The sequence below is a fragment of the Cupressus sempervirens genome, chromosome 10 (assembly GCF_028749045.1).
Source record: "Cupressus sempervirens isolate cs-2001-9-10 chromosome 10, ASM2874904v1, whole genome shotgun sequence".
In the NCBI taxonomy this organism is placed as follows: Eukaryota; Viridiplantae; Streptophyta; class Pinopsida; order Cupressales; family Cupressaceae; genus Cupressus; species Cupressus sempervirens.
In genome coordinates, this window is record NC_143127.1 from 738,108,482 (window position 1) to 738,133,801 (window position 25,320).

The following is a 25,320-nucleotide window of genomic DNA, read 5'->3' on the forward strand; positions in this document are numbered from 1 at the left end:
ATTCGCCAAAACACTGACTGGTGAGAAGTAGTGAAGAGTTACTGGAAGAAACACGATAAAGGTTAGATTGGATTGAGGAAACATAAGAGGAGTTCATAAATTTGTCTCGTACACCATGAGTGGAGAACCGAAGTAGGAGTGAAGAAGGAACCAGCGTGGCTAGAGGTATCGAAGCGACATGAGCGTGGGATAACCAAGATACTCACTTTGTTCCTTACATGTCGAACGAGCAAATACAATTTGGTAATTGAAACCTTTTCTCAGACCCTACCACATTGGAGTACAACACAGGCAACATGGGTGCGTAGGTGCAGACGCAAACCCTACAAAGGGCACAATCGACAAAATTGGCACAACTAGTAGTACAATCAATGGTATAGCACCTCAACCAGTAGCCATGGCGGCAAATAAGCAAAAATTGCCCAACTTTATGGGTTACACGAAGGAGGATCCTGTCCACCATTGTCGAATGTGTGAGACCATATGGACAAAAAATGGGGTTACCGACCAAGATGAATGGGCAAAACGATTCCCCACAACACTCAGGGAGGGAGACATTGACTGGTTCAACCACATTGGAGTACAACACAGGCAACATGGGTGCGTAGGTGCAAACGCAAACCCTACAAAAGGCACAATTGACAAAATTGGCACTAGTAGTACAATCGATGGTATAGCACCTCAACCAGTAGCCATGGCGGCAAATAAGCAGAAATTGCCCAACTTTATGGGTTACACGAAGGAGGATCCTGTCCACCATTGTCGAATGTGTGAGACCATATGGACAGAAAATGGGGTTACCGACCAAGATGAATGGGCAAAACGATTCCCCACAACACTCAGGGAGGGAGACATTGACTGGTTCTCTGGTGTAGATAAGACCAATTTGACGACATGGGCTAAATTGAAAAAGGAATTTAGAAGGAGTTCAAACTACTCAAGACGAGAATGAAATACTCGCACAAATCTATGGTATGAAACAAGGGAAGAGCAAGTTTGTTAAAGCTTATAGATAACGGTTGAAGAATTACTTGGTAAAATGGAGTCTACACCGACAGGAAAACTCAAGAAGCAATAGTTCGTCGAGGGACTCAAAACATCCCTACGAAGAAAGATGAAGATCGTACCTCCTACTTCATAACAATGCATACAACCGTGCCATGGATATGGAGAGTGAATACAAGACTTCAAAGAAAATCAGCAAGTCATCATCAAATGATAAGTCCTCCGAAGGAAGCAACGATGAGGACTCAAGTAAAAAAGTAAAAGCCTTGTAGAAGGACCTTCAGGAAATGATGAAAGAACTGAAGGCGAAGAAAGGAGGGTCAAGCAAAAACAAGGAAGGCGAAGCATGGTGTACCAAAGAAGCCGAACACACAAAGGGTTCTTTTCCTAAGAAGTCTTTTTGCGACATCGGCCAGATTATGAGACATTCCACTAAAGAATGTCTCTACAGTACGAGGACCATAAACCAACCAGTATTGCTTACACAAGAGAAACCCTCCACGTCTAGGATGGGTGCCCAACAAAATAAACAATAATGTGACTTCTAGCGGCTACAGAAATAATCAAAGGGGAGGCCAAGGGAATAACAACTAAGGAGACTGATGATACAGTGTAGAAACTACAATCAATGGGCACACTTTTCTCGGGATCGCCAAAAGGAAGAAACCCCACAAAAGCTTTGTAGGTGGTGTGGACCTAGTGACCACAAAGACGCTAACTGCCTAAAGCCTTGCGTCAACCTCCTTGACGTCAAAGGGAGAAGCGAGGAAGAAGATATTCTAGCAATCACACAAGCACAGGCCAAGAAGGTCATGTACTCTGACCCTCGTATAGAAAAACAGAGGGCACTGGAGGCGAAGACAAAAATTGAGAAAGAAATGAAGGCTCGAAGAGAGTCAAGGGATACAGTTGGTATTGCCGCTCAAGCGATGGCAAAACAAAATATTCTAAGGCAAGTGATGCATCTAGAAGTTCTAGTAAAGGTCAAGGACCTACTTGAGACAATGCCCCACCTCTGTAAAGCCCTCCTAAACACTCCAACGACCACAACAAGTACCCCAGAACGAACCGAACAGTGGACGACACCCTATCGTGGTTGAGATTGGCATTTTAGGCACCATTCTCACTAACACAATCATTGATGGTGGGTTAGGGGTGAATATTTTGTTGCAAGAGACTTGGAAGAGCCTCGAAGAGCTAACGTTCTGGCCACCGACCTACATCTCTTGGGAACTGACCAACATGGCATTGAGCTCATCTGAAACTTGATGGCACAAAAGGTAACGATCTAGACACAACCATTTACCCTAAACTTTGTAGTACTCCCTCTCCAGCAGAAGGGATGTGATGCCATCTTAGCAAGAGGATGGTTAGTGACGGAAACAACAAATCACAATTGGAAAAGAACACTTTATCATTCGAGAAGGGCGAGTGAAAGTTTGTGATTGACTTGAGAACCTAGATGGTCGGAGAAGAGATGGCACCCTCCGACTCTAAATGTGACGACGAAGTGGACTAAGGAAAAAGAGGCCTAGAACCCAATGACAAAGGGGTATTGGAATTGAGGGAGTACTCAAACAATTGCAGACTCCATGGACAGCCTATTCCACTGGCAAATGAGTGACTATGAACTATTCACGCCATCTTGCAATGGGTTGGAAATCAAGGAGTAGAACGAATTCCCTCCGAAAAACACAAAGTACGGAAGTTAAAGTTAAGGACGGTCCTGCCCACCAAATCTACAAGACTCAGCCTATCAAATACCAAGAAGCCAAATTGCAGGGAATAAATCTGGGAGATGAGCAGAACACAAAAACCATCCTAAAAGGGGATGGCTAGAATCCCATACTATAGACTATCACACTGAAAATATTTATGGAATACAAGGATGTGTTTGCGTGGATGTATAAAGATTTGAAGGGTGTACCTCTGGAGCTATGCGTACACTAAATTCCTCTGGTTCCCAGAGCCCAACCTATGCGCAAGATGTCGTACAGAATGAACAGGAATTATGCTGCAAGAGTAAACACAGCGATTGAGCAGATGTTGGAGGCAGGCATCATTTTTGAGTTGAAACAAGTGAGTGGATCTCTCCCATTGTCCTTTCCTTGAAGAAGGAAGCAAACCAAATCCCCATCTGTGTGGATTTTTTATGCCTCAAAGCAGTCACCATCAAGGACCCATTCCCTATTATGTTCACAGACAACATTTTGGAAGTAGCAGGCCATGAAATTTATTCAATTATAGATGAGCTTTATGGGTATAACCAGCTATCCATTGCGGAGGAGGACAAATCAAAAACAACCTTCGTAGTGGAGAATGGTGTATACACATACAATTGGATGCCCTTCGGGTTTTGTAATGCTCCAGCTACTTTTCAGTTGATCATCCCACACATCTTTGACAAGATGTCAATAGGGAACTTTACAACATTCTTAGATGTTTGGTCAGTATTGAGCAAGCAAGACAAGCATATTGCAACTTTGGGGGAGTGCATGGAGCAGTGTCGACAAGCTCGCCTCACCCTTAACCCGAAAAAGTGTCCCTTTATGGTGCCACGAGGAAAATTGCTTGGGCACATAGTCTGTAAAGCTGGACTAAAAACTGACCCAAACAAAGTATGGGTGAGAGTGGAAATGGAGGCCCCTACGAATATGACCGAAGTCAAATCCTTCCTCTGTCATATTGGATATTATCACAAATTTATCAAGAACTTTGCACAAATATCATACCCGTTGGATAAGCTCATAAGGAAAGGGGGGTCGTATGTTTGGGAGGAAGCACAAGAAGAAGCCTTCCACAAGTTAAAAACAAGATTATTCGGTGCTCCCATTCTCACTTTCCCTAATTAGGATAAGGAGTTTCAAGTACACCAGGATGTGTTGAATGGCTTAGGAAGGGCCGCATGGACTGGATCACTCAATATACTTTGCAAGTCAGTTGTTGTCCAATGCTAAGAAGAATTATAGCACCATGGAAAGAGAAGCCCTCAGAATGGTTTACTCTATTCAAATGTTCCAGCACTACCTATTGGCCAACCCATTTACTTTCTATGTGGACTACCAAGCTCCCATGTACTTGGTTAATAAGCTCATTATTCAGGGGAGAGTCAGTCAATGGCCTTTGCTACTCCAAGAGTTCACATTCAAGATCGTGGTATAGCCAGGATGCAGCCACGTGATTTCCAATCAGTTGTCACAATAAGTCTGGCAAGCCACCCATCAGAGTAAATGATGATTTTCCTGACGCAAATCTATTTCAGATTGTTGTACTTCCTCCATGGTATACCAATATAGGGGAGTATTTGTCCACAACCTAGTTCCCATGGGACATGCTTCCAAGAGAACGGATAAAGTTAGTTCTGATGAGCAAGACCTTTCAATTGATCAATGAATTACTATACAAAATGGGGGCAAACCAGGTACTCAAATGATGTGTGATGGAAGAAGTTCTAGAAGTACTTTGAGAAGCCCACAAAGGACTAGCAAGGGGACACATGGGTCCTAATACGACAACAAGGAAGGTGTTCCTAGTCAACTTGTGGTGGCCAACACTGAATAATGATGCGAGAGAATGGGTCATGTGTAGTGGCCACGGAATAGTTAACTAAATGGGTAGAAGCCTGAGCACTACCAAACAACTCTACATTGAGCACTACCAAGTTCATTTATGAACAAATCATAGCAAGGTACAACATTCCGATCTAGTTCACTAGTTACAAAGGTGGACATTTTGTGAACCATGTTATCAAACTGCTCACCACTGAATTCAAAATCTTCCACATGTTGTCAAGTCTGAACTATCCTCGAGCAAATGGTCAGGCGGAGGCAATTAATAAAATTTTGGTTGGAGTCATCATTTAAGTTGTACGTAGTCGAGGGTGAAGATTGGGAGGAAAGATTATCCTATGTATTGTGGGCCTACCGCACCTACAAGGTGACCACGGGACACACCCTTCCAACTGATGTACGAGCAAGAGACAATAATGCCTATGGAGTTTATGGTACCGAGTCTACGAATACCTATTGATAAAAGGCTCAGCGACATGAAGAGCCTGAGGGAGAGGCTCTATGCCTCAAACAAATTGGATAAGAAGAGGGCAATTGCTTGGTGGGCGACCGAGGTGGTACAACAATGGAGGAAATTTTGGCATAACAAAAATTTGCAACGGATGAGGTTTCAACCAAGCCAATTAATCTTGAAATTTAATGGAGGGAATGAGATCAAGTCAGCAAATTCAAAGTAAAGCCGCTCGGGCCCTTTAAAGTTCGGGAGGTTGGAGCCAATGGATCAATCAAACTATGGACACTTGATGGCCGAGAAATTCCTGATGTCGTGAACGGTTCAAAGATCAAAATTTATCACCAAAGACATAACAGTTCACATGCAGAAAGTAGAATTGACTTGCATAACGGTAGAAAAAAAAAATTCTTGAACACACTGAAAATAGAAAAATTGAAAAATAATAAGGAAACTAATGTGGGATGTTGAAGGCTATACGACCTCCAAAAAGCATCGTACAGACCCAAAAAGTCACCGTACGACCTTATAGAGTAGAGAAAAGTACAAGGAGTCATCATACAAACCCTATATACACCACATGGCCATAAGAAAGCAATTTGAAGTTTAAAAAACCACTGTATGGCCACAACAAGTAGTGGCTGAGGCAATGAAATTCAAATACGGCAAAGTCTGGCAAGAGGAATGCACCGCACGTCTTCTAGCATAAAGGGAAGACCATACAGTCTTGATTAAAAGACCCTGCAAAAAGAAGTGAACACTTATAGGCACTGTATAGATAAAGGGAACATGTCGTGGCTAGCTATCGCCATACAATCGTATGGACGACAAACCATAACTATAAGCACAGGCATTGTACAGGTAAGAAGAGTTACATAAGTAAACATTGACCTCCTTTCGTACGGAGTCAAGAGGAGGTCATAAATCATGCACACTGCACGATAATAGTCAACTAGAGAAGATAAATAGAAAAAGTCGAGCATGGACTACATATCGTGCAAAATTGGTCAAATGCAAGGAGTCAAACAACCATAGTGATATCGTGCAGAGACAAGGTGAAAGGGAGCAAAATATTTGTGGAACAAGATCAAATATCCATAGGCGAGCCCAATACTTTGCAGCAAAACGTAGAACGCATCTAGAGAAGCCGACCGCATATATGGTTAGGGAGCAAAACAAAGAAAGAAGAAAAGATCAAAGCATAGAAAAAGAACGGAGAGGAAAATACCAGGCGGCAAGCACAACAGCCCAGATGTCTCCATAGTCTGAAAACACATTAAAGCAATTGTATAAGGTCGTACAACACGAAGGAATCAGGCATGGGAATATAGAGCCATACGGACAGAGGGTAATGAAGTTGTACAATATACCCGACAAGAGAGAGGAAAGCCCTAACAGGTTTGCAACCGTACCTCAAAGAAGACAAAAGTCGAACACTTCTGGAACACAACCCTATAGTGAAAAGTTGTATTGCTAAAGGAAGTCGAATATTCAAAAGCCCTAACCATTTTTCTTCTCCTGCACCAAAGACAAGAGAAAACATTTATCCAATTGGTTGGGAAATGAAATTGGAAAACAAGGTTGCAGTCCCAGGCAGGTGATTCAAGTAGCAATAGTATGAATATGAATAAGCATGCACAAACTCTACCCTCAGGAGTCAAAGTTGCAGGAGGAACGAACATAGACAAGAAAAAGAAAATAAGAACAAAAGTACAAGGACAGCAAATGGTGTCAACAAGTTCTCAACAAGATTACATAACGACACAAACAATCACCTTTGAAAGTCTATAACGGCTTGGATTGCAAGAAATGGTGGTATGAGAGTGTTGATACTCCAAACAATATGCTTATCAAAGACAATTTGAGGAGAGCACAGATGCAATGCTTATCCAAATGCCCATCTTTTGTATCAAAGATTTTGAGGGTCCCTTAAGGGCAATGATTGAAACATTTGATAGCTTCTCAAAACAAAGCATGGTTTCGTACTTGAACCATACGATAGAGATTTCATTCATAGCGGTCAAGTTTCGAAGGGTGTTCGGGTTGGCAAAGAAGGGGGTTAAGGTTGAGTTGAAGAGTGGGTTTAACCATGGAGATAAGCGCACTCAAGCTGGAGTAGAACTAGGATGGGTGACCTCCCGAGAAGTTCTGGTGCTTCACCTTTGTGAGCATCACCTAGATCCAATGAGTGCTAAGTGTTCCATTTATTCTCATGAGAGATGGATTCATATGTGAATCACTACTCATGCTACATGGGCCGAGCAAGCAGAGTGGGTTTAACCATGGAGGAAACTCTATAGTTAGGCGCACTCGAGTTGCAGAAGTATTGGGATGGGTGACCTCCTGGGAAGTCCCGTGCTTCACCTCTGTGAGCATCACCTAGATCCAATGAGTGCTAAGTGTTCCATTTATTCTCATGAAAGATGGATTCATGTGTGAATCGCTACTCATGATACATGGGCCAAAGAGTTTGACTCAAAAACTATACAGTTAAATCCTGATAGCAATATCACAATTTGACTTGCTATGGAAAATATCTCCTAAGTACCTAAACTGCTATCTAATAAATTTTCATCTCAGTTACTTTGTAGACTTAGCTAAACTTAGACAACTATTTGATGACTGCTCTCTTTAAAAGTCTGATAAGTTTTTACCTCTGTTACTTCATAGACTTGGCTATTATTTGATCTCAGACTTAGTCAGCTATTTTGTGAGTGCCCTCTCAAAAGAGTCAAAACATTAACTGAATATTTGCCTATATAATCAGCAATAAGAATATAAACAAACAAAAAAAAAATTTCTAAAATTCATTTTGGTCTCAGGTACTTCATAGACTTGGCTAATATTTAAGCTCACATTTTGGCAACTTTTTGTTGACTGCCCTCTAAAAAGGTTAACTGAATATTTGCCTATGCAATTGACAATATGAATTTAAATTAAAAAAATTTATTTTTCTACAATTCATGAATTACATTAATTTTTATTTGTTCTCTATGTCTCTATGCTATGGAAATGCCCTTAATTTTTTGTTTTTTTTTATAATCTCTTTTCTACTATTTTTACGTTCTTTTGAAAATCTGATGTTCTCCTGATCTTTTCCCATTCTTTCGAAAAATCTTATACTTTCGGTTTGCCTATTAATTTCCCAAATAGATTCTTATACTTTCGGTTTCACTATTAATTCCCCAAATAGAATTTCCTCCTATGATGGATACTATAGTGGTACACACCTTTAGCAGGAGTTTGTCCAGCTCTTATTCGATCTCTGTTGGCATCATTTTGTATTGGGTGTTCCACATTTTGTTAATAAGGGCACTGATAGCTAGGATTTTTTTTACATGGTTTTGCCATTTCCGGTTTACTGGGCTTTCTCTGCCAAAATAATACATATAATACTTTTTTGTGATATAATACAATGGGTGCTGCCCCATAAGCAGCTATTAATCTAGCAAAAAATATTTCTAAAATATAAAACAGAAATTTAATTTTAGCGAAAGTCAAGGGACATGTGAAAATCACGACTATTGAAGGAAAAAGACATATAAGACAGCAAACAAGAAGAAGTAACCACCATACGAAGGATACATCTTTTACTATCTGATAATTACTACTTTGGAACATGGAACTGCGGTTCATTTAATCTGTGGATGAAACCCCTTGTCACAGGAATTCAAGGACACACAAACCCAGAATTTCTCAAGAGTTGTTTCACATGGAAATCACCATTGTGCTAACTTGACTAATATTATAGTGGACATCATTAAAATCTCACCTATTAACATTTGACATTATCAGCAAATCTCATTACTATCATTAAAAGAGATTTAACTGTCCAAATTCAAATAATTATCAGATATACCAAATGCAAAATTTATAATATCTGGTGTATTTATTATTGTATAGAAATTACAAATTAAATTTGTTTGGATACTATGAAATATTTCCTCTGAGATATTAAAACTCAAACAAGACAGTACAGATGTTCTAGATCACTGTACACCAAAGAAAAATAGAAATTTGAAAAACAGGAATATATATGCATCCAAATGAATAACTATCAGATAGATTCTGCAACCATTAACTGAAGTGCCAATACAACTTTTAGACATTGTCATGACAATTTTACTTATCATGAACTAATTTAATTTGTATAGCAAGCTGCAAGTGGAGAAAATGAATAATTAAATATATCTTGATTATAGATCATATTTTTCATTATTATGTATGATAATATTTATACTAAGGAAAAAAGGCCTATCGAGAGTACCAATATATTTTCCATTATCCAGATAAGCTCTCCATTTAATGTGATAAAAAACACAGACACCCTATGGTTCATAAATAGGAAAACCAAATTTGATAAATGGTTGAGAAAGTACCATAAGGAATGAGTATAGCCCCTTCTTCCGGTGAGACATCTGAGTGATCTTCAATCTCCATATGTGTTTTTGCCCTTGACACTTCAAAATCTAATCCTCCACCCACTCCTCCGCCACCACCTAATCCCACCCCATCTCTTCCCTTAAAATCATCATCAAAAGATGGCTTAGCTGAGGGTAGGTCCGACAGAGGTCCCTGCAAAGCATGAGAAGGTTCTGTCATCACCTTTGAGTCCTTGTCAGAATCCTGTTCATAAGATGGCTCTGGTGCTACAGGTTGGGAACTCCGTAATAGAAACTGCATGTCAGTTGCCCTCTAGTGTCTGCACAGTTCAAAGTACGAACTCTCATAATTCCAATAGAAAAGAAAAGAGCCATGGGCAAGGAGAGAAGTACTTTTTGTAAATATTAATTATTCTCCTGAAGGAAAAAATAGATATCCTGCATGCTACATGTATTAAAAACTGCAATGAAGAAATAATATGTTTAAAAAAAACTAAAATACTTAAATAGTGCCTAGATGTGGAGTAATTGATCCTTCTATAAGTACTTAAAAGTGGCTTCTTTGAGAGTGAATAGTTTTAGAACCATTACATCAAACAAATAATAATATGTTTAAAAAGAAGCTATGTGTAACACTTGGTCCCCACGAAATATTAAAAGAGAAAGCATGGCATAACAAATCAATATTGGTCAGGTAAAATTTCCCTTCACTTCATGTTTCTTTTTATGGAGTTGATTTTTGATTTTTTCAGATATAGACTGATAGAATACATATTATATATCCTCTGCTTTGATATCAAATGACTACATTAGCAGTTTGTGTATCAAACATCACATACCTTTCCATACAAGTAATTGCACTCAGTATTTCATAAGGACTTAATCCCTTTTCTTCTAGTGTTGATTCAAGTGTCCCACACATATCAAGGACCAGGGACGGGATGAAATATCTCAATGGTATTGCCTGCGACCTGTGAGGGTAGCCATGAAGTTCCCAGGACATTTAGGCTCCTTAGACACCCAACAATTATGAGGGGACCCCTTATTTTACACATATTAGGGAGGTCTAGGCATCACAGGGACATCATGTCAGCCTACGCTGGTCCACCCCCCTCCCCCCCCCCCCCGCAACCTCTATGGAGATTGAGTCATACCTGATCTGCACATGCTTGTGTGTTTTCGTCAAAAGTACTTTCAAAAAATAAAGAATTAAAAAAGGGGTGACAAACCCCACCAAGATCTCCCCACCGATTTATCCTCGTCTCACAAAACCCAAATTACCTTCATTCCATCATCTTTCATTTCCATGGAAAAGGGAAAGAATGGAAAGATATTCTATGTTTGTAGTTGTAAGATTTCAATCTTCATGTCAATGATGGATGAGAGATTTATATATAATTTTGTTTAAATTTCTGAAGCAGAATTTTGAATCTTTAAAGAAGTACAATAGAAATTGTATATTTCATAAAGAAATTTTATTCCCTGGTACATCCTCTGTCATCCGCAAAACTGTGCAAAAGGAAAAACCCATAATGCATCCCTCCCTTCCCTCATGCTAGTGAACTTCAAGAAATGCAGCATAAAATGAAACATGCATCAAAGTATAAAATATAACAAACAACACTTTGCATGCTAAACTGTCTTCTAACCCAAACTCATGGAGAAATAAACAAGTAGATTGGAATATCAGAAATGAGGCCCTTCATAATGCACATTTTTCTAAGCGTTGCCTGTTGATTGCTGCTCAATGAGAAGCTACGAAGAAAAGGCATGGTGCAGTGAAGTATGTCGAACAGAATCATTAACGAAAAAGAAAGCCAAGACAAATGAGTGTCCTGTCTGAACCAAATGGTGTTTCTTGCCTCTGTTGAATCCACAACACTACAAGAAACTACCTTGAACAAAATGAGTAAAATGGTTGATCAACTGCAAAGATAAAAACCAAACAGGTCTGTTCAACAGTCCATGGTCAAATTTATGGCAACTGCCATCACAATTACGTGGGTTCAAGTCCTATTGAGTGCACTTCTCTATGAAAAACTGACCATAACAAGACAAGGCTGGCTGAAAGTCCTGAGCAAATTTTGGCAAAACGAAACCCCTTGGGTGCGTTTTCTATGATGGAAAAGATCTAGGATTCCATCAAATAATGCTTCCAAGCTAAAGGTCTTCAAATAAGTAGCTGCAATACAGATCTTATCCAGTCTTTTTCTGCTACTAGTCTTGATTCATGTTCACGGACTCATTGAGACATTTTCCGAAGCAGTCTATTGCTCTTATAATTCTCTTAGTATTCATGGTCTTTTTGGCTCCTGTTCGATTCTATACCTTATTTGCTATTGTGCATGTTGGCTCTTCATCACTAATGAACTGCCATGTGTTACCTTTATGCTGAGTCGGCATCACTTAATCAGTTTCAACAATGAATTATATTTGCGTCTTTTGCTGATGGTCGTGACTTCCACGTTTTAATAAAAAGTTTTAAAAATACATAATAAGTTTCCAAAGACTGTCTCTAGCTATTGGAGCATTTTCTTTGAAGCTGGTTGCTCTCTTCATTTCCAGCAACTCTGATTATTGTTTTATCGCTCATTGGTATATCTCTTTCTGTGCCCAGCAAATATAGTGTGTGGTTTGTATTTTTTCCTTGTTCGTGAAAAGTCTTGGACAGCATTTTTGATCTATCATTCATTGTTTTGATGTTTGTTGGCAAACTCAGATTGGGACTTCTGTGAATACAGTTTCTCTCTTGATCGAAGATTGCTTGATCTGAAGTTGAGCCGAATTTCTCAGGTTTTGATTCTGATACAGTGGCATATAAATACATTCTCAGTTTGTGAATTTTAATGTGTTGTTACATTCTCTTCGATTATTGAGCATGGTTAGCAGATATGTGTATTGAGAACTAACTGATCATATATGATCATCACATAATTGAAGAATTATTATCAAGAGCAGAGACTTTGTAACTGATTTGGAGATCTCAATAAAAGAACATATTTTTGGTCGGCTGGGTCATTTCCCTCACTGAGGTGGGTTTTTCCCAAGATAATTGCCTTGTGTACTGTGATTGTCTCGTATCTAAATTGTTGTATTTGTTTCACTTTATTTCTATTTCAAAATTTAACATGGTACCAGAGTGGGTTTGAAGAACTCTGATCCAGAACCAGAAGTATTCTGCAACTTGTGTTCCTTGTTTCTCTTTCAATTATTCTTCCTCCACATGTGAAAATGGTGAACTGCTTGAAAGTTGAAGATAGGTTAGATGGCTCTTCAAATTTTGCTTCATGGAAGCCTAGGGTTTAAGTTGCTCTTGAAGAGAATGACCTTTTGGATTATGCCAATTCTGATGTTGCACAGCCACCTGATGAAGTTAAAAGAACTCAGTGGGACAAGAAAAAGATTATGGCTAAAAAGATCATGATTGATTTAGTTAAGGATCACTTGATTCCTATCATTTCAAAATTGGAATCAGCCAAGGAGGAGTTGAAGGCTCTCAAGGATCTGTATGAGTTTAATAGTACCAGTAGAGTCCTTACATTGAGGCGTCAACTATTGCATGTAAAGATGGCAAGAGGTGAATCTGTAGTTTCATACTTTATGGAAATTACAATATTGAAGGACCAGCTTACTGCAATTAAAGAGACGTTCGCAGACAAAGATCTAGTTATGCTTGCTATGAATGGACTTCGCCATTCTTGGGAAACCTTGATTCAGGGTGTTAGTGGAAGAGAAGTTTCAAAAATTTGACAGATTAAGGGCAGATTGCATTCAAGAAGACTACGGATTAAAGGGAAGAGAAAGCAGTCATAGAAATCATCATGAAGATGATCATGTTCTTGCAGCTCAAACTTCAAAAGGAAAAGGGAAGAAAGGAAACTTCAAGAAATTCAGAGATAAAAATTTTGAGTCAGCTCCTGACTCCAAGAAAGGGAAAAAGGATCTTTCCAGAGTTCAGTGCTTCAGATGTGATAAGTAAGGGCACTTGCTAGAGATTGTTATTCTAGAACAACGTCTCAAGTTGTTGCTGCAAATGTAGAAAACTCATCTCCTCAAAAGGAATCAGGTGAAAATTCTAAGGGATTCTTATTTATATCTCCACTCTCTAGCAATGTTCCTAAAAACAGTGATACAAGGTTGATTGACAGTGGTGCATCTCATCATATTACTGGTTACAAAGAACACCTCATTAATTTGAAGGAAAAAGATTTCTCACTACAAGTCATTATTGGTGATGCTGCAAGTTATTCACTAAGGGTGTTGGTTCTACCTCCTTCAAATTAGATTCTAGGTTTCCTCTTCACTTAAGTGATGTATTATTTGTACCTGACATACAGAGGAATCTGATTTCTATATCAGGGTTAGAAGACAAAGGGTATTGTGTTGCTTTTGTTGATGGTAAAGGCTTGGCATGAAAAAAGGATTCCAGTATTCAATCAGCTCATGAGATTGGAGTCTGTCGTGATAATTTTTATAAGCTTTCAGCTCATCCAATTCATGCACTTGCACATGATACCTCAAACTCAAATAATCTTTGGCACAAGAGGTTTAAGAATTTAAATTTCATAACTTTTGCCACTACAAAGAAGGTTGTGATTGGTTTTCAAAAACTGAACCAAAACCCCGAAGGAGTTTGCAAAGGATGCACTCTAGGTAAGAATATTAAAAGCACTTTTCATAGTAGTGAAACTAGAGCTAAAGATACAGTTAGTTCATTCAAATTTATATGGTCCCATATCAGTTGCTTCTCTTAGTGGTTTTTGGTATTATGTTACATTCAAAGAGGATTATTCATGTAAATGTTGGATCTAGACGTGTTGTTCCATTTTAAAGAACTCAAGAACTTGTTAAAGACTTATATAACAAAAGGATTAAGATCTTAAGATATGATAACAAAGGAGAATATGTCTCTAATATATTTCATGATTACTGTGTTGAAGCTGGGATTAAGGAGGAGTTTCATGTTCCCTATAATCCTCAACAAAATGGTATAGCTCAAAGGAAGAACAGGACAATTATTGAGGCAGCAAAGGCAATGATTCATGATCAAGGCCTTCGAACTTTTATATTGGCTGAAGCATGCAGGACAGCAATTTATATTCAGAATCATAAAGATTCTTGATAACATTACTCCTGAAGAAACTATTGTAGGTATCAAACCAAACATTATTTACATTAGAATTTTTGGATGCCCAGTTTATATTCATATATCAAAAGAGAAAATATCAAAATTAGAACCTTCAAGAAAGAAAGGTATCTTTGTTGGCTATAGTGATTCTTCAAAAGCTTTTGGGATGTATATTACAGGTCAAAAACAAAATGAAATAACCAGGGATATTACTTTTGAAGAAGATGTAGCTTGCAAGATATTCAAAGAGTCTAACATTGAAAATGAAGGGGAAGATTTTGAGCATCCTCAGGATTTAGAAAAGGCTGATCCAGATCCATCTTCTGAGAATCAAAGGGAAACACAAATCTAAATGATTCCACTAGACTAGTTGATCATATAGAAGTTCCAATGTTACTTCAGCCAGAAGGAAAAGACCTTTGTGGGCCAAAAACATTATGGAAGACTCTAAATGATACACAGCCCTGCATGGCACTTTCAGAGAGAGTAAAATGCCTCATAAGTATGCTGGTTATGTAGCATTCATGAGCCACATTATTGCATCTAAATCATCTAAGTGTTGAAGAAGTTTCAAATCATCAAGTATGGAAAGATATCGTGATGGAAGAGTATCAATCAATCATTAAAAATGATGTATGGGATATAATGCCAAGACCAAAAGGTAAATCACTAATTTCTTCTAAATGGTTGTTTAAAATAAACATGTTGGTTATGGTAGTATAGAAAAATATAAAGCCCATGTTGCTAGAGGTTTTTCACAAAAAGAAGGCATAGACTATGGAGAAACCTTTGCACCAATGGCCTGTTGCATTACCATCAAAATAATTATAGCTGCTGCAGTAAAGAGGTGGAAACATCACCAAACGGATGTAAAACCAACCTTTCTAAATGGAGTATTGAAGAAGAAGTTTACATTGAGTAGTTAGAAGGTTTTGTGATTCTAGATAGGGAGTCTCATGTGTGCAAGTTGAAAAAGGCTTAATATGGTCTCAAGCAAGATCCTCATGCTTGGTATGATAGAATTGATCACTATCTTCTAAGTTTGGGTTTTCATAAGAATGATGATGATCCAAATGATGTCAAAGTTTTAATTCTTGTATTTTGTGTTGAAGACTTTTTTTATCACTGGTGATGATGATCTCATTGTTAAGTGTAAGAAAGAGCTTACTTCAGAATTTGAAATAAAAGATCTTGGTTTGTTGCATTGTTTTCTTGGGCCTAAGGTGTTGGTTCCCAAAACCACAGATTGGAAATCCAAAAGCTTTGTCAATTCTCCAATGGGATTACTCAATCAATTTTGGCCAGCGAACAGGAATGACCTCCTGAATTAATTACCCTACAATTGAGGCTTCGCTAAACCTAGGCGGGTAAACCTTCACCTTAAACATCGATTGCTTGGTTCAAGGCTTTTCTACAGCGAATTTAAACTTTGTGAGTTATAAGTTGGCCAATCTTCAAACTTGATAAAAATAAGGCATTATTAGTGCTTGAAATGATTGAATGTTTTGTATAATGTTTATCAATAATTAATTTTATGCTTGAAAGAAGGAAATATATAGATTACTGACTTCAATTATAAATCTAATAATTGTACTTCAATGATTAAAAAACCACTACCTTTGCTTATTTAAACAATAGATCAACAACAATGAAGACTATTACGTACAACTTTTTGAGACAATATTTGTTTAAAATATCATCAATTACTCCTGAGCTCTACAGAAGACAAATCTTATATGTAATTCAATGTTAGTCCAAAAGGGTCTTATATTCTTCTGCGGAAGTCCAATTAGACAAAAACAAGGAAACACCTATTTATTTTACAATATCTCTAATTGTCGAACAACAAATGCAAAAAAGTCCAATGCAAAAAACCTTGTCAGAATAATTCAATAATCTTCTTACTGATCATAAAGGATGAATCTTAATCATAATTTTAATCTCTCTACCTTGTATAAACATGAACAAGAAAAACTTTATGTATCATTGAAATATAATATATAAATTTATACTACAAGTCACCCTTTATCATCTTTATTCCTCCATCTAAGACTTTTATATTTTTTTTTTATTACTTCTTGCTTCTTTTCAAATAACTCTTTACATCTAGTATATCTTATTAGTGACTTTTCAATGAATCAAGTCAGTTATAAACAATTTAAATGAAGAGTTTATACATTATGTTTTGTATAAATCACTGATTATGTTGTATGTTCTCAGTAGTTTATTAATTATTATAACAAATATGTTTCCATATTTGTTGTAACTCTTGATTACACTTGTACCTCATCATTCTCTTTCAAACTTCACCATAATTTATTGTTGCCACATATGGTGTTTTATTCATCGTTGTCAAGCATTCTTTTCAATTACATTTGGATAGCTTTTGAACCCCTCCTTTGTTGACTCTGCCTTTGAACATGACATGACACTTTTGTCGTCGGTAAATATTGTGTAGCCAACAGGGTGTGTGTCAGGATGTATGTCGTCGATAAATACTGTGTAGCCGACGAGCCCCTTGGGAAGGTTCTTGTTATGTAGCCGACGGCCCTTCAAGAAGTATATATACACCCTTCGAGATCATTGTAATCATCATCAAAAGCATAATGTAATGTCTTTGGCATATGCGAATAATATAAGGAGTATTGTTGTTCTTATCTGTTGTCTGTGTGCATTGATCCATTTACCCATACGGTAAACATTTGGTGCGCCGCCAAATGTTTACCGTGCCAAATGTTTACCGTATGGGTAAATGGATCAATGCACACAGACAATAGATAAGAACAGCAGTACTCCTTTTATTATTCGCATATGCCAAGGACATTACATTATGCTTACGATGATTACAATGATCCCAAAGGGTGTATATATACTATTCCGAAGAACCTTCCCAAAGGGGTCCATCGGATACATAACAAAAACCTTCCCGAAGGGACCCGTCAGCTACATAACAATAACCTTCCCGAAGGGGCCCGTCAGCTACACAACAATTACTAACGACAGCTTTTGCTTGCGTTATATTCATCTGGCATTCTACTCTCACGCAACATGATATCTATTACTCACACTTGTCAATTTTACTCATGAAATTGTTTTATATATATCGTTTCTTTGGTGTACATTTAAGAATTTAACACTGCCTTTGGATCATCCTCTGTGTTGTGCATATTTACTTTGTTCACAATACTTTCCTTGTATATGGTCTTGTCGTAGTTTTTTTGTATAGTATTGGAACCATTCAAATGAGTCATCACTAGCAATAGTCATTGTTGACTACAAGCTCACACTACTGTCTCCATCGTTTCTTTATCTCTATTTATATCACATATTATTTTTGCAGATTTGACGTTGGTCTCACATTAAACAAACACTTCTGATGAAATACATTGGACCTATCTTATACACTCATCAAAGTCTTATTTTTTATTGTCATGTGTGCTGATGGTGATTGCTAGCCCAAGATGCTTCTACCAGTTACATCCTTTGAATTCCTTTATCCACGAATTCACACTAAATGATGTTACTTCTTTGAAATCCCTTTCCCACGAGCTCTCACCTTATGTCAATGCTTGAACATAATCTGTAGAACTGTGTATGGTCATGTCATCCAGACAATGGTATTGTGCACTATTAGTGTCGTGTTGAGTTCCTCTAGGAATGCCATCTCCAGTTGAGAGCACTCGCATTCTTCACTTTCTTGTATTTGATGAAAAACCTCTGCAAATGAATGGTTGGTTCCTGCTAAGTTGAGCAGAGAGTATCCCATTGAACCTTCTTGCATTCTCATCAGTTTGTATTGCTAAAGGAATTGGTTTGGGTTGAACTTTGTTCTTCTAATCCCTATAGTCCGCTTTTACTTTTATTTCCTCTTCAAAATTCTTGCGTTCACATTCCTGGAAGAGCTATTGGTTCATCTTGAAAAACATCTTCCTCACTCTCAGAGTCAAACTAGGCACAGCCTAACTCCAGAGGCTTTTTGTATTCTTCTCAAAAACTAGAAGTGTGAACTGCTCAAGCAACGTCCAACTTGTCTAAACAATGGCAACATACACCTCTGAAATTCAAATGCCTGGATTGCTTCTAAAACTTCCTCCATTTCTTTGTCCTTGCAGTGGCATTTGGCTTCGCATCCTCCTCATTTTCTTCAACCACATTCACATCCCAGTTTGTAGCTTCATACTCAATGTCCCATTTTTTTAAACATTGTCTTTACTCTTCATCAACGGGCTTGACTAATTTTATATATTGATTGTTTAATGGATCAATCATACACCTTGAAGCAATCTAAGACGTTCTGAGGATTTGGGATAACCTTGTGTGGCAATTTAGCAACTATATCATTATCAAGTTCAACTTCAGATGCATCTTTATACTTTGTCACCTCGCAAACCACTTCTTTGAACCATGGAGAAAAGAATGGAACTTTAGACAGGCTTAAAGTGAAAGTAGAAGAAACAGGAGGACAAATAGTTCTCGCTAATGGGATTTCAAAAGCATCATTAGTTAATGGGGAAGAGAAATATGAGCAACATTATCTTTTATTAGGGAAGGGGACACAATAAAGAAGACAAAACTTGAGATGAGGGTATGTTTAGTAGCTTCTTGTCAAACCGTTTCATGTAACATAGATCATAGCTCACTACATCCTTTGATTGGTAATAGCTGATTGTTAAGGATCCTTGTATGTAAACAAACTTCTGTTGCCAGCAAGTCATATATCTTCTGTTTGAGACAAATAATCTTTAATATGATCAGAAGGTAAGACATGAATCTCTAATGTTATTACACAAATGGAGGCCCTAGTTTTTGCAAAAATTTAGGGCTCCATTATGAGGTATGGCAATAATCAAATGAAATTATATTAAGTCAAGGTAAACGTGTAATAGATATTTTGAAAAATGGAATGGTAGAATGTAAATCTGTGGTTACTCCTATGGAAGCAAATCTGAAAAAATTACATGAGGATGCAGTTATTTCAGATTTAGAAGATCCTACCATGTATAGGTAGCTAATTGGTTCCTTAATGAACTTGGTCAACACATGACCTAATATATGTTATGCAGTTGAGAGTCAGTTTATCTGTGAACCAAGACAAATCCATTTTGTGATAGCCAAACCTATATTGAGATAAGTTTGTGGTACAATAGGATATGGATTGAAATATTCCTCATGTGTAGAGATGAACTTACAAGGATTTTCTGATTCAGACTAGGGAGGGTGCGTGCTTAATAGAAAGGGTACTTCATAATGTTGTTTCAGAATGTTCAACCATGGTTTCTTGGTGCAGCAAAAGCAAACTTGTGTGGCTTAGAGTACACTTGAAGCAAAGTATTTTGCAGCATGTATGGATGCAAAAGAAGTTGTGTGGCTTTGTAAATTACTTGCAAATTTGTTTGGGCAGCCCTTGGAGCCTACTATGATCATGTGAGATAGTCAAAATTATGTGAGCTTTTAATGAATCCAGTGTTTCATGATAGGTCAAAACATGTCGAAATTAAATACCATTATTTAAGGGATTGATTCAAAGGAAAGCCATTGAACTTAAGTATATTTCTACAAAGGAGAAAATTACAAACATACTTACCAAGCCACTTTCAAGAGTGAAGTTTTGCTACTTTCGAGATAAGCTTGGTATAGTGGAAAATGATGTCCTTGTTGAGAGAGAATCTCAACTTCAGTGATTCCATGCATATGATTAATGAGTTCTTTGTGAGATAGTTCAAGGTGCAAACCCCTGTTAATGAGTTTTTCTCTATGAGAGAAGTTTGAGGTGCAATCCCTTGTTAATGAGTTCTTCTCTGCAAGAGAAGTTCAAAGTGCAATCCCTTGTTAATGAGTTCTTCTCTGCAAGAGAAGTTCAAAGTGCAATCCCTTGATCCACCCTCTATGAGTAGGCATGGTGGAAATGCATTCTTCTCTGGGAGAAGTTTGAGGTGAAAGCCCTTGTTCCACACTATGCGAGTAGGTAGGGTGAATCCACCCTCTACGAGTAGGCATGGTGGAAGTCGTGTGTGTGACTCCATGACTTTATTTTATGCTTTTATGATTCACCCTCTAGGAGTAGCTATGGTGAATACTTTATGCTTTTCTGCTTCACGCTCTAGGAGCAAATATGGCGAATATTGTTATGCTGAGAAAATCTATGATGAGATAATCTATGGTGAATATTGTTTTACTAAGAAAATCTATGATGAGATTTTATGTTGACATTTTCTTTGGTTGCAATTGTGTGCATCTGTCATAAGATGACAAACTGAAGATCTCTCTTGCTAAGAGGGAGTGTTGAAATAAGTAGGCTATGATACATATCTTTATCCAGTCTTTTTCTGCTACTATTCTTGATTCACGTTTATAGATTCATTGAGATATTTTCAAAAGCAGTCTACTGCTCTTATAATTCTCTTTGTATTCATGGTCTTTGGCTCATATTCGATTCTATACCTTATTTTCTATCATGTGTTTTGGCTCTTTGTCACTTATGAACTGTTGTGTGTTACCTTTATGTTGGGTCGACGCCACTTAATCAGTTTTGATTATGAATTATATTTGCATCTTCTACTGATGGTTGTGATGTCCACTTTTTATCTTGCATGTCTTCTCCTTTACACATCAGCTTTGACTCAGCCTTCAACTGAGACATTTCATGAGAAGGAAGTTTTCATAATACATAATAAATATTCAAACATCGTCTCTTGTTATTCCCATGTTTTCTTTGAAACTGGTTGCTATTCATTTTCGGTGACTCTGATTATTGCTTTATCATTCCTAGGTATATCTCTGATTAGTGCGTAGTTCAAATTTTTTTTCTTGTGAGTTAAAACTTAAAAGTCTCAAACATCGTTCTTGATCTATCAATCATTGTTTGGACATTCCTTGGGAAACTCAAATCGGGATACAGTTTTCCTCTTGCACATGTTCACCTAAATCCCAACCTCCTCACAAAAACTCTTTAGTTCCCTAAAGTGTTCTCTCAGATCCTTGGCTGTTTGTGCAATTAAAATGAGATCATTTGCATAGAGGAGTAACTTCGCCACATACCAAGCAGGTTTGATGCCGCCCCTCTCCCCCCCACAATCTTGTTTAGCCACTCTTAAAAGTTTATTAATATACAAACCAAATAGGGTGGGTGAGAGAGGATAGCCCTGTTTTACCCCAATATCACTGCCAAAACATTCTAACATGCCTTCTTTTGTCCTAATTCTAGCTCCAACCTGCTCATAGAGTCTATGTACTGCCATTCTAAGCTCATTCGAATTCTTGAGTTCCTTCATTCTTTCACAAAGCTTGTCTCTAGGAGCCGTGTCAAACACTTTTTTGAAATCTACAAGACAACAGAAGGCTTGTTTGCCTTTAAGATCCCAATCCTTCTCAATAAGGTGTCTAAGAGTGATGTAGTGATCGAGAGTGTTTTGGTCTAAATCAACCCTGCCATTTCACTCTATTTTTTTCCTTTTCCGCCCAACTGTTGATTTTGTGCTCTATCATGCCCCCAAATAATTTACCAAGAAGTGAATTGACCATAATTGTGCGGTAGTTGGAAGGATTATTAAGATCGGCACTCTTGTAGAGAGGTATAGCCACACTAGTTGTCCATTCTGTCAGAAAACCACTTTGGCTGACATTATTGAAAATTATTTGTATATGAGGTGCAACTAGTTCCCTTCACCACTTCAAGAATTCAACTTTCCACCAAAAAGAGTTTGATAGAAGTGTTAACTATAGGAGGACTACTTTTGTCTCGTGTCTACTCATATAGGAGTTCTGCATAGTCAAGCCATTAGTTATCAGTAATACTATTTTTCGTTTGCTTTCTCTTTTGCTTAAGTACTCTCCAAAATCCCTTAGGATTGTGTTTACCCGAGGAAATTAGATCTTCTCTCCTTGAAATGACATAGTTTTCCTTTTTAGATATTATCAACCTTTCATATATTATTTTGCTCTTCTTGTCTGACTTGTTCTCTGACTGTTATTTTTGCTGCCTTGCACTCTTCATCATATCACGGATTAGAAGGGAAAGTGTCAACTCCTTTCTTGGGCTGCAATCTTTAACACGCTTCTAAAGCATGCATTAAAGCAGGCTACTGCAGATGTAGTCTTTACTTTTTCATACTTCCTTATGTGGAGAGTCATCTTCTGTTATTTGAAGATGGTGATTCTAAAGCAACTACAAGTAATTATTGATTTTCTGGACTCATGATGATTTTTCCTTGAGAGTGACTTTCTCATGTAAGAGACCGCCTTCTGTTTTCTTATTATTATTGTTGTGGATTCCAAATTTCACAAGAAGCCGCAGCTATCAGATTTCAACTCAAAAGGACAGGTCCCAATATTATAATCCAGCAGTCTTCAAGTAGAATCTTGAAAACATAGAACACAGTCCACAACGCCTTGTCCATTATATGTATTACAGGTAATACCCCCAGAACTCGGTCAATTTTTCATACCATTACTATAACCAAACCATACAAGCTACAAACATCTACAAGCTCAGCCCCAAAGTGTTACACATTCCCTTATCCATCTCGTGAAGTCCTTTCCCAAGAATGATCGCTGTTTTCTTCTAACCAAAGCAGATTATCATCCCCTCCCTCTTCGCTATCCCACTGGATGGCCTGACTGTTTTGTCCCCTTGCATTAAAGTCACCCACCAAAACTGTCTTCCCTGAACCGCTATTTTTATATATGTATTTTTTTAATTGCCGCATAAAGATCTTCATTGTCAAGCCTCTTCAGTACTTAATTTGATAGTGAGGTGAATTTTATAACTGTCAAAAAAATCAAAGAATATATATACAAGCATGGAGAACAAGGATGTTGCTGCAAAGTACTGAAAAAAGCCCTTTAATGCTTAATTTGAAAATTATTGAAATGATTTAAGTTATATTAAGGAAACAAAGACAATCTGCAGGACGAAATGGTTACAACGCCATGCTCACAAGTGAGAATCTCTACTGCTGTTTAGGAGAGGGAAATGACAGATGGTAGAAAGAATCTTCAAAGGCCCATCAACTGATTTTAAGGACAGTCCTTCCGCAACTGATTCTAATCAATTTCTCCGTTACCTTTTCTACTCCCATGTGGTCAACACTGAGTGTGCTTCCAATCATCAACCTCCATTGCTTCCAGCAATTGTACAATCCTCGGTTATTCAGGATATAATGAGAAACATTCTTCCAAACAAAGAGTCACCACTAGTGTTTCTAACCGTTCCTATGACTTCTTGGGATTTCGCACAAACCCCTAGTAGTGACCAGCACTGAAGTCCCGTAATGTATCAATGTTCTCGCTTCTTCTTCGAAAAAGTGCTAACAGGACATGCGTCCTGGAGCAATACCTTCAATACTAAAACCTAGCTCTGACAAACTCATCTGCTAAGGTGTGGCCATATCAAGTGTTCCTCCTCCTGCGCAAGGACAATGTCTACAGAATAACCTTTGTTTAAAGTATTTCAACATAAACACTACACGAACAGCAATAATATTGGTAATTCCGTAACTGAAAGCATTACTTCTACAATTAAAGTACACGAAATGTAAATCCGCCGAACCTAATAAAGAATGAAAAGGATAGAATTAATCCTGTGAGATCTGAACCAACTACTTCCAAAACATCTTCATCTTTATTAACATAAGCTCAAGCCATAAGACAACAAGAAATACTACAATAATGTAAGAAAAAAACACCTAACACAAACCCTAACTAAAAAGGACAATCTTCTTAGGAATCTAATGCCAAGGCTTAATATATTAAACCAATGCAAACGTCTTCCACCGCCCAGAAGAAACGTAATTGTTCCTTAATACGTAAAGAAAGTGAATAGAAACAATAATTCAACAATAATGTGCAAGAACAGATCATAAGATCGATCCCCGCAGCTGCTTTTATTGAATGAATGTGAAATATAAGGAAGCAAAAAATCCTACTCTGTTGTGGCATTACTCTACCAGAAATCAAAATATAGATATCATTGGAGCCTTTGTTGTCTAATGATCAGCAGCGGTGCTATCGCTTACCTTTGTACAGAAACAATGCGCTGAAACACAAATTTAGCAGATTTGCACATTTAAAGATTCTCCTCTAACAACGTAACGCTGGTTTCTTTTGCGACATAAAATCTCGAGATCGAATCCTGCTGCCAAGCTACAGTTCCCTCCACATTGAGTTCTGTGACATACGCCAAATTGCATTCGCGTGCTCCCTGACATACCATGAAAAAAAACAAATATCGAAATAATTGTAATTAAAAGTAAATAAAATTATTGCTACAACAAGAAAAACACTTGGGTCAACTTTACCGTTTGGTTTGTTCGTCGCAACAAAATCAATTTTGTTTTCCATAATGATAAAACTTAAAAACTAAAACTTAATAATAATAATAATAATAATTAAAACAAAATGCAGTGTGAACGTGTTTCTATGACGTTTTACATTTTTAATGAACATTATTGGATTACAAATATATGTTAAGAGACATTTTGTAGGTAAGTAGTCGTATTAATTGTATAAGTACTTCCAATTTAAGTTTAATGCATATTCAATATTAAAGCTATGTGAAAGGAGTTGTAATAGAATAAATTATAATACATATTTAATAATGAAATTTTAGTTTATTGAATGAAGATATAATGATAAATAAGATGGAATAAATTTGCATAAGATTGATGTTGTCTAAATGATGGCAAATGTGGTTAATGTGATTTTGTTTTGTATTAGTGCTCAAAGATATGTAAGGGGACTAAAATTAAAATATTATTCTGACAATTTATTACTTTGGCTTATGTCTAC

At 37.4% G+C, this 25,320-nt stretch overlaps 1 protein-coding gene across 2 annotated transcripts in view; it reads right to left on the reverse strand.

Annotated features, from left to right (window-relative positions):
• LOC149535972 (heat-inducible transcription repressor) overlaps positions 1–24,822 on the reverse strand; it is a 202,304-nt gene extending 177,482 nt beyond the window's left edge. Inside the window, exons 1-2 of one of the 2 annotated variants that reach the window (XM_089807340.1) lie at positions 24,549–24,822; positions 9,405–9,727 (exon numbers count right to left, since the gene is read on the reverse strand). In XM_089807340.1, coding sequence (XP_089663466.1) covers positions 9,405–9,708 — 304 coding nt within the window. In that variant the 5' untranslated portion in view covers positions 9,709–9,727; positions 24,549–24,822. The remainder of the gene's footprint in view (positions 1–9,404; positions 9,728–24,548) is intronic. The other variant, XM_089807339.1, reaches the window with a different exon arrangement.
• Positions 24,823–25,320: the final 498 nt, after the last annotated feature.